Source organism: Rhinatrema bivittatum, chromosome 4, assembly GCF_901001135.1.
Source record: "Rhinatrema bivittatum chromosome 4, aRhiBiv1.1, whole genome shotgun sequence".
Taxonomy (NCBI): Eukaryota; Metazoa; Chordata; class Amphibia; order Gymnophiona; family Rhinatrematidae; genus Rhinatrema; species Rhinatrema bivittatum.
Genome location: NC_042618.1, coordinates 415,789,701 through 415,805,179, shown reverse-complemented (window position 1 = coordinate 415,805,179; position 15,479 = coordinate 415,789,701). Strand labels below are relative to the sequence as shown.

General features: G+C 38.5%; 2 protein-coding genes across 2 annotated transcripts in view; both read right to left on the bottom strand.

Annotated features, from left to right (window-relative positions):
- Nucleotides 1-2,937, bottom strand: part of LOC115089425 (solute carrier family 26 member 6-like) — a 79,494-nt gene extending 76,557 nt beyond the window's left edge. Inside the window, exons 1-2 of the mRNA XM_029597518.1 lie at nt 1,993-2,937; nt 445-460 (exon numbers count right to left, since the gene is read on the bottom strand). Of these exons, the coding sequence (XP_029453378.1) occupies nt 445-460; nt 1,993-2,937 (961 nt within the window). The remainder of the gene's footprint in view (nt 1-444; nt 461-1,992) is intronic.
- An 11,220-nt stretch (nt 2,938-14,157) lies between these two features.
- LOC115089424 (solute carrier family 26 member 6-like) overlaps nt 14,158-15,479 on the bottom strand; it is an 81,911-nt gene continuing 80,589 nt past the window's right edge. Inside the window, exon 18 of the mRNA XM_029597517.1 lies at nt 14,158-14,358. Within this exon, the coding sequence (XP_029453377.1) occupies nt 14,158-14,358 (201 nt within the window). The remainder of the gene's footprint in view (nt 14,359-15,479) is intronic.

Below are 15,479 nucleotides of genomic sequence, written 5' to 3'. Positions count from 1 at the left end.
GTCCAATTCACACCTTTAACTGAATCATAGCAAATGACAATATCATATAAATCTGTGCTTAGAAGTTTCAATCTGCGGCCTCTCGCCTCTCAATGGGCCGCAAGCCTTAATCAGCTTACAAAGCAACATGTAATGTATAATCATTTATCGTCAATCTGCACATATAGTATTCAATCTATTAAAGTGCAATAATTTCACCACAATCTTATTTCCAAACTACCCTAAAAAAGGTTGTAAATGTAAACCAAAAATTATACTTCCCACCAACATTAAAATCTGAAAAATTTCCAAAATTCAAAATTTGTTGAAAAAGAGATACTTAGCCAATGGCCTCATAAGGTATCACATTAGCGCTTTCTCCCGACACGAATCATGTTTCGGTTGCCGAGAGCAACCTTCTTCAGGGGATATCACTCAACAATGTGTTTACATGAAGCGGCCAACTTTCTTCAAATCTCTCCTAAGAACAAACACAACACATTAAAGATTAAAAAGTGCACTCATATTCAGTATACAAACCCACAGACATCCAATTTAAACTAAATCGAGATTAATCCATGCCTACAACCTGTGTCTCAAAAAGAAAAACTTACCCGACAACTATGTCTCAGCTGATGTTTTCAAAAATGGCGCCGCGGCGTCTCTGACTCACTCTCGATACTACATCCTTTTAAATCCTGCAAATACCTTATACGTCACCGGAAACCAACGATAACGAAACTACAAACGCTGACAAAACTACAAATCCCATAATCAAGAGGGGAATCCCTATTTACTAAAGGCTACAAATTTCCGTAATCGGAGGAAAAACAACGCTTCCCAAAAAAACTCTTAGATTACCCATTTGCATCAAAACATGACGTGTCTTTACAATCAAGTAAAATTAAAACACAACCAGTCAATCTCTTTGTTCAATCCCTGGGGGCGACGGTATCAAAATAATAAATCCATTTTTGCTCCCATTCGCAGGGGATAGTTGTCAAAATCTCCCCCTCTAGTGCTAGGTGTCAGCTGTTCAATAACCGCAAAACGTAATGAGGTCAACAAGTGTCCATGTTTCTAAACAGTGTTGCACTACAGGCGCTTCTACACGTTGTCTTGCAATAGCACTTTTGTGCTCAATCATGCGAGTTTTTAAATTACGTTTGGTTTTGCCGATGTATAATAAAGGGCACTGGCACCAACAACCCATAAACTACTCCTTCGATTGGCAATCTGTGTATGCTTTGAATTTGAATTTGCCGTTTGCAAAAAAAGGGAGAACTCTCCTGAGAACGATTGATTACAAACACTACACTTGTTGCAAGGAAAATGACCCTTAGATTCTCCACTGACAACTGCAGTACTTGAAAATTCATCAGAAATGTCAGAACATACCATCAAATCTCTTAAATTTTTATTGCGCTTAAATGCAAAGCGAGGGACTTGCTGCAACTCTGCATGTAGACTTAACACATGCCAATATTTCTTGATGATTTCTGAACAGAGTATATCTGTGATGAATATGGAAGTACACAAGTAATATTTTCAGATGCTAACCGATCTTGTGATTGCAAAAACAACAGATCACGGTTTACCCACCTAGCCCGTTTGTAAGCCTTATTGATAATTGTTTTGGGGATAACCTCTCTGTAGGAAATTAAACTTCAATTGCTTAGCTTGTAGTTTATAATCTGACAAATCAGAACACAATCTTCTAAGACGCAAAAATTGGCCATAGGGAATATTAGATTTCAAATGATATGGATGGCAACTTTCGAATCGGAGTAAAGTATTCTTATCAGTGGATTTACGATGTAAAGAGAAAGTAAAACCAGTAACATGTAAAGAAATGGAAATGTCCAAATAGGCAATACAGGATTTGTCAAACGTATAAGTAAATTTAATATTTCTATCACACTGATTTAACCATCCCATAAAGGATTCAAACATGTCCTCATCACCCTCCCATACCACCAGTATATCATCAATATATCGTCGCCAGAATTTTACCTGGCCGACGAAAGGATTTGCCGATAAAAATCTCTTTTCAAAATCCCCCATATATAGGTTGGCGATGTCTGGAGCCATCGCAGCTCCCATAGCGACCCCCTCTACGTTGTAAGAAATAATCATCACCAAATTTAAAGAATTATTCTTCAAAGAAATATCAGCTAACGCTGAAATGAACGGTGATGGAGTCCTTGAGATTACTTCATTCAATTTCAATCTCACTATGCCCGATGCCTCTTCCTGCGGAATGCTGGTATAAAGAGACACCACATCTATCGTGGCTAATGCCAACCCTGAGTTTGGAAATAAAGAACGTGTGTGCATATCCAATTGTATCATCAGATCCGATGAATCACGGACATATGAGGGCACCTGTTTCACCAAAGGTGCAAGAAACTTGTCCACAAAAATCGATAAGGGCTCAAGCAATGAGCCCCTTGATGAAACAATCGGTCTACCCGGAGGTTTTACAAGTTGTTTGTGAATTTTGGGCAATAGGTATAATACCGGCATCTTCGGAAAGTCCACTGTCAAAAATCTCCGCTCTTTCAAAGTTAACCAACATTTACGAGCACCCAATTCTATAAGAGAATCAATCTCCAATTTAATTGCAGCCGTAGGATCCGCAGGTAATTTGGAATAATATTCAGAATCCCCCAACTGGCGAATAGCCTCCTCACGATAATCTATGACATTCATAACCACTGTTGCCCCGCCTTTATCGGCAGATTTAATCAGAATGGAATCGTTATTTCTCAGATCTTTGATCGCTTGACGCTCATCCCTGGTTAGATTAGGCGACTTGTCATCCCGCATAAATCTCCTAAGATTATGTAAATCTTTAATGACAAGATCTCGAAAAGTGGCAATTGAAGGATCCATAGGACCCGGTGGACACCACCTCGATTTAGGCACCACTACCGAAGTGTCTATATTAGATTCCATAATGGTAGAAAAATAAACCCGTAACCAGAGGCGTCTAATGAACTTGTGTACATAAGTCTCAATCTCAAAAAAATCCAGATTCGCAGTAGGCACAAAAGACAACCCCTTTTCCAATAATGAAATTTGAGAATTGGACAAACTTATAGAAGATAAATTCACCACAATAGTTTCATCTAATCCCGATCCTGTTGAGACCGGGTGACCGGCCGATTTGATGTCACATTGATGTTGGCTTTGTTGCTTCGGTGTCCAGGATTGAAGTTTTTTGAATCTTGAAATCTCACACGTCTATTCCTAGTTTTGTTATTCATGTTGGAATTAGACACTTCTTCACCTGAAGAATCCGATGAGGATGAACTGGAATTATCAAAAGTTTTTGCGTTAGAATTTCTATCCCTCTTGTAGTTTGGCCGCATCCAAAAATAGACAAATCCTTTAGAATAGTCTTTTTCATCACGGATAAATTTATCCAATTTGGTTTGTTTTAATCTGAGTCATAAATGTATCAATAGATTGATCAATCTCAGTGACCTTGTTAGTAAACTCTTGAATGGCCATATTGATCTTGTTGGCCTCCAATAATTGAGAGATCTCTGTTTTAATAACATCACCAGTAATCTTGGCTTGCTCGATGATAGCCAACATCAAATCTAACGAACATTTGTTTAGAATGTTATTCCACTTGTGTAAAAAAGCTGAGTCTTCAGTATATAGTAAAGGTTCTTTTTTAATTCTTAAACCACGCGGTATCCTCTGAACCCGACAATATTCGATCAATGTCTGTCCATGCATTTCAGTGCGGACCAATCGTTTTTTTAAGTTGAGAATCTGTGTCCATGTCTCTCCTTGTGGTATGTCCTCAACCGGAATTGTAAAGAACGCAGGGGTCTGTAAAACTTCTTGTAGGTGCACATGTGAGAAGCTAAATACATCCTGCCAATTGGATGCCATATTAAATATTAAAAATGCCTCAAGATAATCGATAAATAATCAGCAAACAAAGAAGCAGCACACCTCTCCAATATTATCAACAACCAAAGCAAGAGAGGGAAAAGGATCAATCGTCCAATTCACACCTTTAACTGAATCATAGGCAAATGACAATATCATATAAATCTGTGCTTAGAAGTTTCAATCTGCGGCCTCTCGCCTCTCAATGGGCCGCAAGCCTTAATCAGCTTACAAAGCAACATGTAATGTATAATCATTTATCGTCATCTGCACATATCAGTATTCAATCTATTTAAAGTGCAATAATTTCACCACAATCTTATTTCCAAACTACCCTAAAAAAGGTTGTAAATGTAAACCAAAAATTATACTTCCCACCAACATTAAAATCTGAAAATTTCCAAAATTCAAAATTTGTTGAAAAAAGAGATACTTAGCCAATGCCTCATAAGGTATCACATTAGCGCTTTCCCGACACGAATCATGTTTCGGTTGCCGAGAGCAACCTTCTTCAGGGGATATCACTCAACAATGTTTTACATGAAGCGGCCAACTTTCTTCAATCTCTCCTAAGAACAAACACAACACATTAAAGATTAAAAAGTGCACTCATATTCAGTTATACAAACCCACAGACATCCAATTTAAACTAAATCGAGATTAATCCATGCCTAACCTGTGTCTCAAAAAGAAAAACTTACCCGGACAAACTATGTCTCAGCTGATGTTTTCAAAAATGGCGCCGCGGCGTCTCTGACTCACTCTCGATACTACATCCTTTTAAATCCTGCAAATACCTTATACGTCACCGGAAACCAACGCTAACGAAACTACAAACGCTGACAAAACTACAAATCCCATAATCAAGAGGGGAATCCCTATTTACTAAAGGCTACAAATTCCGTAATCGGAGGAAAAAGAACGCTTCCCAAAAAAACTCTTAGATTACCCATTTGCATCAAAACATGACGTGTCTTTACAATCAAGTAAAATTAAAACACAAACCAGTCAATCTCTTTGTTCAATCCCTTGGGGGCGACGGTATCAAAATAATAAATCCATTTTTGCTCCCTTCGCAGGAGATAGTTGTCAAAATCTCCCCCTCTAGTGCTAGGTGTCAGCTGTTCAATAACCGCAAAACGTAATGAGTCAAACAAGTGTCCATGTTCTAAACAGTGTTGCACTACAGGCGCTTCTACACGTTGTCTTGCAATAGCACTTTTGTGCTCAATCATGCGAGTTTTTAAATTACGTTTGGTTTTGCCGATGTATAATAAAGGGCACTGGCACCACAACCCATAAACTACTCCTTTCGATTGGCAATCTGTGTATGCTTTGAATTTGAATTTGCCGTTTGCAAAAAAAGGGAGAAACTCTCCTGAGAACGATTGATTACAAACACTACACTTGTTGCAAGGAAAATGACCCTTAGATTCTCCACTGACAACTGCAGTACTTGAAAATTCATCAGAAATGTCAGAACATACCATCAAATCTCTTAAATTTTTATTGCGCTTAAATGCAAAGCGAGGGACTTGCTGCAACTCTGCATGTAGACTTAACACATGCCAATATTTCTTGATGATGTTCTGAACAGAGTATATCTGTGATGAATATGGAAGTACACAAGTAATATTTTCAGATGCTAACCGATCTTGTGATCTCGATTTAGTTTAAATTGGATGTCTGTGGGTTTGTATAACTGAATATGAGTGCACTTTTTAATCTTTAATGTGTTGTGTTTGTTCTTAGGAGAGATTGAAGAAAGTTGGCCGCTTCATGTAAAACATTGTTGAGTGATATCCCCTGAAGAAGGTTGCTCTCGGCAACCGAAACATGATTCGTGTCGGGAAAGCGCTAATGTGATACCTTATGAGGCATTGGCTAAGTATCTCTTTTTTCAACAAATTTTGAATTTTGGAAATTTTCAGATTTTAATGTTGGTGGGAAGTATAATTTTTGGTTTACATTTACAACCTTTTTTAGGGTAGTTTGGAAATAAGATTGTGGTGAAATTATTGCACTTTAAATAGATTGAATACTGATATGTGCAGATGACGATAAATGATTATACATTACATGTTGCTTTGTAAGCTGATTAAGGCTTGCGGCCCATTGAGAGGCGAGAGGCCGCAGATTGAAACTTCTAAGCACAGATTTATATGATATTGTCATTTGCCTATGATTCAGTTAAAGGTGTGAATTGGACGATTGATCCTTTTCCCTCTCTTGCTTTGGTTGTTGATAATATTGGAGAGGTGTGCTGCTTCTTTGTTTGCTGATTATTTATCGATTATCTTGAGGCATTTTTAATATTTAATATGGCATCCAATTGGCAGGATGTGTTTAGCTTCTCACATGTGCACCTACAAGAAGTTTTACAGACCCCTGCGTTCTTTACAATTCCGGTTGAGGACATACCACAAGGAGAGACATGGACACAGATTCTCAACTTAAAAAAACGATTGGTCCGCACTGAAATGCATGGACAGACATTGATCGAATATTGTCGGGTTCAGAGGATACCGCGTGGTTTAAGAATTAAAAAAGAACCTTTACTATATACTGAAGACTCAGCTTTTTTACACAAGTGGAATAACATTCTAAACAAATGTTCGTTAGATTTGATGTTGGCTATCATCGAGCAAGCCAAGATTACTGGTGATGTTATTAAAACAGAGATCTCTCAATTATTGGAGGCCAACAAGATCAATATGGCCATTCAAGAGTTTACTAACAAGGTCACTGAGATTGATCAATCTATTGATACATTTATGACTCAGATTAAACAAACCAAATTGGATAAATTTATCCGTGATGAAAAAGACTATTCTAAAGGATTTGTCTATTTTTGGATGCGGCCAAACTACAAGAGGGATAGAAATTCTAACGCAAAAACTTTTGATAATTCCAGTTCATCCTCATCGGATTCTTCAGGTGAAGAAGTGTCTAATTCCAACATGAATAACAAGACTAGGAATAGACGTGTGAGATTTCAAGATTCAAAAAACTTCAATCCTGGACACCGAAGCAACAAAGCCAACATCAATGTGACATCAAATCGGCCGGTCACCCGGTCTCAACAGGATCGGGATTAGATGAAACTATTGTGGTGAATTTATCTTCTATAAGTTTGTCCAATTCTCAAATTTCATTATTGGAAAAGGGGTTGTCTTTTGTGCCTACTGCGAATCTGGATTTTTTTGAGATTGAGACTTATGTACACAAGTTCATTAGACGCCTCTGGTTACGGGTTTATTTTTCTACCATTATGGAATCTAATATAGACACTTCGGTAGTGGTGCCTAAATCGAGGTGGTGTCCACCGGGTCCTATGGATCCTTCAATTGTCACTTTTCGAGATCTTGTCATTAAAGATTTACATAATCTTAGGAGATTTATGCGGGATGACAAGTCGCCTAATCTAACCAGGGATGAGCGTCAAGCGATCAAAGATCTGAGAAATAACGATTCCATTCTGATTAAATCTGCCGATAAAGGCGGGGCAACAGTGGTTATGAATGTCATAGATTATCGTGAGGAGGCCATTCGCCAGTTGGGGGATTCTGAATATTATTCCAAATTACCTGCGGATCCTACGGCTGCAATTAAATTGGAGATTGATTCTCTTATAGAATTGGGTGCTCGCAAATGTTGGTTAACTTTGAAAGAGCGGAGATTTTTGACAGTGGACTTTCCGAAGATGCCGGTATTATACCTATTGCCCAAAATTCACAAACAACTTGTAAAACCTCCGGGTAGACCGATTGTTTCATCAAGGGGCTCATTGCTTGAGCCCTTATCGATTTTTGTGGACAAGTTTCTTGCACCTTTGGTGAAACAGGTGCCCTCATATGTCCGTGATTCATCGGATCTGATGATACAATTGGATATGCACACACGTTCTTTATTTCCAAACTCAGGGTTGGCATTAGCCACGATAGATGTGGTGTCTCTTTATACCAGCATTCCGCAGGAAGAGGCATCGGGCATAGTGAGATTGAAATTGAATGAAGTAATCTCAAGGACTCCATCACCGTTCATTTCAGCGTTAGCTGATATTTCTTTGAAGAATAATTTCTTTAAATTTGGTGATGATTATTTCTTACAACGTAGAGGGGTCGCTATGGGAGCTGCGATGGCTCCAGACATCGCCAACCTATATATGGGGGATTTTGAAAAGAGATTTTTATCGGCAAATCCTTTCGTCGGCCAGGTAAAATTCTGGCGACGATATATTGATGATATACTGGTGGTATGGGAGGGTGATGAGGACATGTTTGAATCCTTTATGGGATGGTTAAATCAGTGTGATAGAAATATTAAATTTACTTATACGTTTGACAAATCCTGTATTGCCTATTTGGACATTTCCATTTCTTTACATGTTACTGGTTTTACTTTCTCTTTACATCGTAAATCCACTGATAAGAATACTTTACTCCGATTCGAAAGTTGCCATCCATATCATTTGAAATCTAATATTCCCTATGGTCAATTTTTGCGTCTTAGAAGATTGTGTTCTGATTTGTCAGATTATAAACTACAAGCTAAGCAATTGAAGTTTAATTTCCTACAGAGAGGTTATCCCCAAACAATTATCAATAAGGCTTACAAACGGGCTAGGTGGGTAAACCGTGATCTGTTGTTTTTGCAATCACAAGATCGGTTAGCATCTGAAAATATTACTTGTGTACTTCCATATTCATCACAGATATACTCTGTTCAGAACATCATCAAGAAATATTGGCATGTGTTAAGTCTACATGCAGAGTTGCAGCAAGTCCCTCGCTTTGCATTTAAGCGCAATAAAAATTTAAGAGATTTGATGGTATGTTCTGACATTTCTGATGAATTTTCAAGTACTGCAGTTGTCAGTGGAGAATCTAAGGGTCATTTTCCTTGCAACAAGTGTAGTGTTTGTAATCAATCGTTCTCAGGAGAGTTTCTCCCTTTTTTTGCAAACGGCAAATTCAAATTCAAAGCATACACAGATTGCCAATCGAAAGGAGTAGTTTATGGGTTGTGGTGCCAGTGCCCTTTATTATACATCGGCAAAACCAAACGTAATTTAAAAACTCGCATGATTGAGCACAAAAGTGCTATTGCAAGACAACGTGTAGAAGCGCCTGTAGTGCAACACTGTTTAGAACATGGACACTTGTTTGACTCATTACGTTTTGCGGTTATTGAACAGCTGACACCTAGCACTAGAGGGGGAGATTTTGACAACTATCTCCTGCGAAGGGAGCAAAAATGGATTTATTATTTTGATACCGTCGCCCCCAAGGGATTGAACAAAGAGATTGACTGGTTTGTGTTTTAATTTTACTCGATTGTAAAGACACGTCATGTTTTGATGCAAATGGGTAATCTAAGAGTTTTTTTGGGAAGCGTTGTTTTTCCTCCGATTACGGAATTTGTAGCCTTTAGGAAATAGGGATTCCCCTCTTGATTATGGGATTTGTAGTTTTGTCAGCGTTTGTAGTTTTGTTAGCGTTGGTTTCCGGTGACGTATAAGGTATTTGCAGGATTTAAAAGGATGTAGTATCGAGAGTGAGTCAGAGACGCCGTGGCGCCATTTTTGAAAACATCAGCTGAGACATAGTTTGTCCGGGTAAGTTTTTCTTTTTGAGACACAGGTTAGGCATGGATTAATCTCGATTTAGTTTAAATTGGATGTCTGTGGGTTTGTATAACTGAATATGAGTGCACTTTTTAATCTTTAATGTGTTGTGTTTGTTCTTAGGAGAGATTGAAGAAAGTTGGCCGCTTCATGTAAAACATTGTTGAGTGATATCCCCTGAAGAAGGTTGCTCTCGGCAACCGAAACATGATTCGTGTCGGGAAAGCGCTAATGTGATACCTTATGAGGCATTGGCTAAGTATCTTTTTTCAACAAATTTTGAATTTTGGAAATTTTCAGATTTTAATGTTGGTGGGAAGTATAATTTTTGGTTTACATTTACAACCTTTTTTAGGGTAGTTTGGAAATAAAATTGTGGTGAAATTATTGCACTTTAAATAGATTGAATACTGATATGTGCAGATGACGATAAATGATTATACATTACATGTTGCTTTGTAAGCTGATTAAGGCTTGCGGCCCATTGAGAGGCGAGAGGCCGCAGATTGAAACTTCTAAGCACAGATTTATATGATATTGTCATTTGCCTATGATTCAGTTAAAGGTGTGAATTGGACGATTGATCCTTTTCCCTCTCTTGCTTTGGTTGTTGATAATATTGGAGAGGTGTGCTGCTTCTTTGTTTGCTGATTATTTATCGATTATCTTGAGGCATTTTTAATATTTAATATGGCATCCAATTGGCAGGATGTATTTAGCTTCTCACATGTGCACCTACAAGAAGTTTTACAGACCCCTGCGTTCTTTACAATTCCGGTTGAGGACATACCACAAGGAGAGACATGGACACAGATTCTCAACTTAAAAAAACGATTGGTCCGCACTGAAATGCATGGACAGACATTGATCGAATATTGTCGGGTTCAGAGGATACCGCGTGGTTTAAGAATTAAAAAAGAACCTTTACTATATACTGAAGACTCAGCTTTTTTACACAAGTGGAATAACATTCTAAACAAATGTTCGTTAGATTTGATGTTGGCTATCATCGAGCAAGCCAAGATTACTGGTGATGTTATTAAAACAGAGATCTCTCAATTATTGGAGGCCAACAAGATCAATATGGCCATTCAAGAGTTTACTAACAAGGTCACTGAGATTGATCAATCTATTGATACATTTATGACTCAGATTAAACAAACCAAATTGGATAAATTTATCCGTGATGAAAAAGACTATTCTAAAGGATTTGTCTATTTTTGGATGCGGCCAAACTACAAGAGGGATAGAAATTCTAACGCAAAAACTTTTGATAATTCCAGTTCATCCTCATCGGATTCTTCAGGTGAAGAAGTGTCTAATTCCAACATGAATAACAAGACTAGGAATAGACGTGTGAGATTTCAAGATTCAAAAAACTTCAATCCTGGACACCGAAGCAACAAAGCCAACATCAATGTGACATCAAATCGGCCGGTCACCCGGTCTCAACAGGATCGGGATTAGATGAAACTATTGTGGTGAATTTATCTTCTATAAGTTTGTCCAATTCTCAAATTTCATTATTGGAAAAGGGGTTGTCTTTTGTGCCTACTGCGAATCTGGATTTTTTTGAGATTGAGACTTATGTACACAAGTTCATTAGACGCCTCTGGTTACGGGTTTATTTTTCTACCATTATGGAATCTAATATAGACACTTCGGTAGTGGTGCCTAAATCGAGGTGGTGTCCACCGGGTCCTATGGATCCTTCAATTGTCACTTTTCGAGATCTTGTCATTAAAGATTTACATAATCTTAGGAGATTTATGCGGGATGACAAGTCGCCTAATCTAACCAGGGATGAGCGTCAAGCGATCAAAGATCTGAGAAATAACGATTCCATTCTGATTAAATCTGCCGATAAAGGCGGGGCAACAGTGGTTATGAATGTCATAGATTATCGTGAGGAGGCTATTCGCCAGTTGGGGGATTCTGAATATTATTCCAAATTACCTGCGGATCCTACGGCTGCAATTAAATTGGAGATTGATTCTCTTATAGAATTGGGTGCTCGCAAATGTTGGTTAACTTTGAAAGAGCGGAGATTTTTGACAGTGGACTTTCCGAAGATGCCGGTATTATACCTATTGCCCAAAATTCACAAACAACTTGTAAAACCTCCGGGTAGACCGATTGTTTCATCAAGGGGCTCATTGCTTGAGCCCTTATCGATTTTTGTGGACAAGTTTCTTGCACCTTTGGTGAAACAGGTGCCCTCATATGTCCGTGATTCATCGGATCTGATGATACAATTGGATATGCACACACGTTCTTTATTTCCAAACTCAGGGTTGGCATTAGCCACGATAGATGTGGTGTCTCTTTATACCAGCATTCCGCAGGAAGAGGCATCGGGCATAGTGAGATTGAAATTGAATGAAGTAATCTCAAGGACTCCATCACCGTTCATTTCAGCGTTAGCTGATATTTCTTTGAAGAATAATTTCTTTAAATTTGGTGATGATTATTTCTTACAACGTAGAGGGGTCGCTATGGGAGCTGCGATGGCTCCAGACATCGCCAACCTATATATGGGGGATTTTGAAAAGAGATTTTTATCGGCAAATCCTTTCGTCGGCCAGGTAAAATTCTGGCGACGATATATTGATGATATACTGGTGGTATGGGAGGGTGATGAGGACATGTTTGAATCCTTTATGGGATGGTTAAATCAGTGTGATAGAAATATTAAATTTACTTATACGTTTGACAAATCCTGTATTGCCTATTTGGACATTTCCATTTCTTTACATGTTACTGGTTTTACTTTCTCTTTACATCGTAAATCCACTGATAAGAATACTTTACTCCGATTCGAAAGTTGCCATCCATATCATTTGAAATCTAATATTCCCTATGGCCAATTTTTGCGTCTTAGAAGATTGTGTTCTGATTTGTCAGATTATAAACTACAAGCTAAGCAATTGAAGTTTAATTTCCTACAGAGAGGTTATCCCCAAACAATTATCAATAAGGCTTACAAACGGGCTAGGTGGGTAAACCGTGATCTGTTGTTTTTGCAATCACAAGATCGGTTAGCATCTGAAAATATTACTTGTGTACTTCCATATTCATCACAGATATACTCTGTTCAGAACATCATCAAGAAATATTGGCATGTGTTAAGTCTACATGCAGAGTTGCAGCAAGTCCCTCGCTTTGCATTTAAGCGCAATAAAAATTTAAGAGATTTGATGGTATGTTCTGACATTTCTGATGAATTTTCAAGTACTGCAGTTGTCAGTGGAGAATCTAAGGGTCATTTTCCTTGCAACAAGTGTAGTGTTTGTAATCAATCGTTCTCAGGAGAGTTTCTCCCTTTTTTTGCAAACGGCAAATTCAAATTCAAAGCATACACAGATTGCCAATCGAAAGGAGTAGTTTATGGGTTGTGGTGCCAGTGCCCTTTATTATACATCGGCAAAACCAAACGTAATTTAAAAACTCGCATGATTGAGCACAAAAGTGCTATTGCAAGACAACGTGTAGAAGCGCCTGTAGTGCAACACTGTTTAGAACATGGACACTTGTTTGACTCATTACGTTTTGCGGTTATTGAACAGCTGACACCTAGCACTAGAGGGGGAGATTTTGACAACTATCTCCTGCGAAGGGAGCAAAAATGGATTTATTATTTTGATACCGTCGCCCCCAAGGGATTGAACAAAGAGATTGACTGGTTTGTGTTTTAATTTTACTTGATTGTAAAGACACGTCATGTTTTGATGCAAATGGGTAATCTAAGAGTTTTTTTGGGAAGCGTTGTTTTTCCTCCGATTACGGAATTTGTAGCCTTTAGTAAATAGGGATTCCCCTCTTGATTATGGGATTTGTAGTTTTGTCAGCGTTTGTAGTTTTGTTAGCGTTGGTTTCCGGTGACGTATAAGGTATTTGCAGGATTTAAAAGGATGTAGTATCGAGAGTGAGTCAGAGACGCCGTGGCGCCATTTTTGAAAACATCAGCTGAGACATAGTTTGTCCGGGTAAGTTTTTCTTTTTGAGACACAGGTTAGGCATGGATTAATCTCGATTTAGTTTAAATTGGATGTCTGTGGGTTTGTATAACTGAATATGAGTGCACTTTTTAATCTTTAATGTGTTGTGTTTGTTCTTAGGAGAGATTGAAGAAAGTTGGCCGCTTCATGTAAAACATTGTTGAGTGATATCCCCTGAAGAAGGTTGCTCTCGGCAACCGAAACATGATTCGTGTCGGGAAAGCGCTAATGTGATACCTTATGAGGCATTGGCTAAGTATCTTTTTTCAACAAATTTTGAATTTTGGAAATTTTCAGATTTTAATGTTGGTGGGAAGTATAATTTTTGGTTTACATTTACAACCTTTTTTAGGGTAGTTTGGAAATAAGATTGTGGTGAAATTATTGCACTTTAAATAGATTGAATACTGATATGTGCAGATGACGATAAATGATTATACATTACATGTTGCTTTGTAAGCTGATTAAGGCTTGCGGCCCATTGAGAGGCGAGAGGCCGCAGATTGAAACTTCTAAGCACAGATTTATATGATATTGTCATTTGCCTATGATTCAGTTAAAGGTGTGAATTGGACGATTGATCCTTTTCCCTCTCTTGCTTTGGTTCCTTATACCATAGTAACATTTGTGTTGGCAGTTTTTAATTTAACTTACATTTTTTAAAACCTTTATACAGACAGTATCCACAAAATTGACAGAGGCAAAGTCCAGGATGAGGGAGTGGAAGTCAGGTTTACTTAGGCCCAGAGAGTCCAGCGTGGGTTCCTCTGATGTCTCATGCCTGTCCCTGGCTTGGGTTTCTGGATCCAATACAATGTCACTGATTACTGCCACAAATTGTCTCTCCTGAAAAAAAACAATTCCCCAAGGGCAATGCTTCATTTTAAATGCTATCAATTTACTTTCGACTGTGTCCTTTCTCCGTGCTCCCAGACATGAGAACTGTGCTGCTCGGCTGAACTTGGCAGGAAACAGGAATCAGGATTTCAAAATTCAAGCTTCTCTCAGTTGAAACCTACCACATCTACCACCACTAGTATTTATCATTTCTGTAGCACTGTTAGACATACACAGGATGCCAGCTCACTCCCACCTAAAATATACTAAGCTTAATGAAAGCCAGTTTTTCTAAAGGTCAAACATTGTATTGACAGTTGTTTTTTAAGTGTCGGTTACTGGAGTAGTCAGTCATTTTATAGCTCATGTCACTGGATAGTAACACAGTCTTTGTCCAATAATGCGAGTCAATTGTTTTGTGTGGGGACCTTTTATCTTCAGACTATGCATTGATTTTCAAAGATAAAATACACACATACTTTCCTTTTGAAACTTTTTCCTCCTGCTTTTTATGTGAATACATTTTCCTCTCCTGACCTAAACATGTCCCCCAGGAGTGCCCCCTCTCAATGTGGCCAAAAATCGGAATGTTGGAGAATTTTCAGCTTTCACATCATTCCAGTAAGAATGCTGCTAATTTAAGTGGGCAAATTACCATTTACCCGCATAAATTGCTTTGACAATTGCTCTCAAGTGGCAGTTTTCAAGCCGCCCACATTGATGCAGAATTACATGTCGATTTTGAAAACGTTGGTCCTGCGAAAATGCCCACATATGCACATATGTGGGCCGCGTGAGCAAAGCGGATTTGAAAAAGCTGCAAAATATGCGCATATGTACTCGTGTGCGCGTGAGGAATAAGGGGGCAGAAAAGGGGTGAGGCATGGGCATTCTGGAGGGACCAAGACTTACACTCGTAACTCCAAATTTTAAAAACGAAACTTGCAGCGCGAAAATGCTAGATATCCATGTATTTTACTGCTGCTCCTGATAAGGAACACGCTTGTCGATCTCTAGGACTTACAGGACAGGGTGAGGGGTCTGGGTTAACTGGGGGGGGGGGGCATGCAGGATGAAGACCCAGAGGGATCTGGAAGAACTCGATATTAACTGGGCAAACTGATGGACTA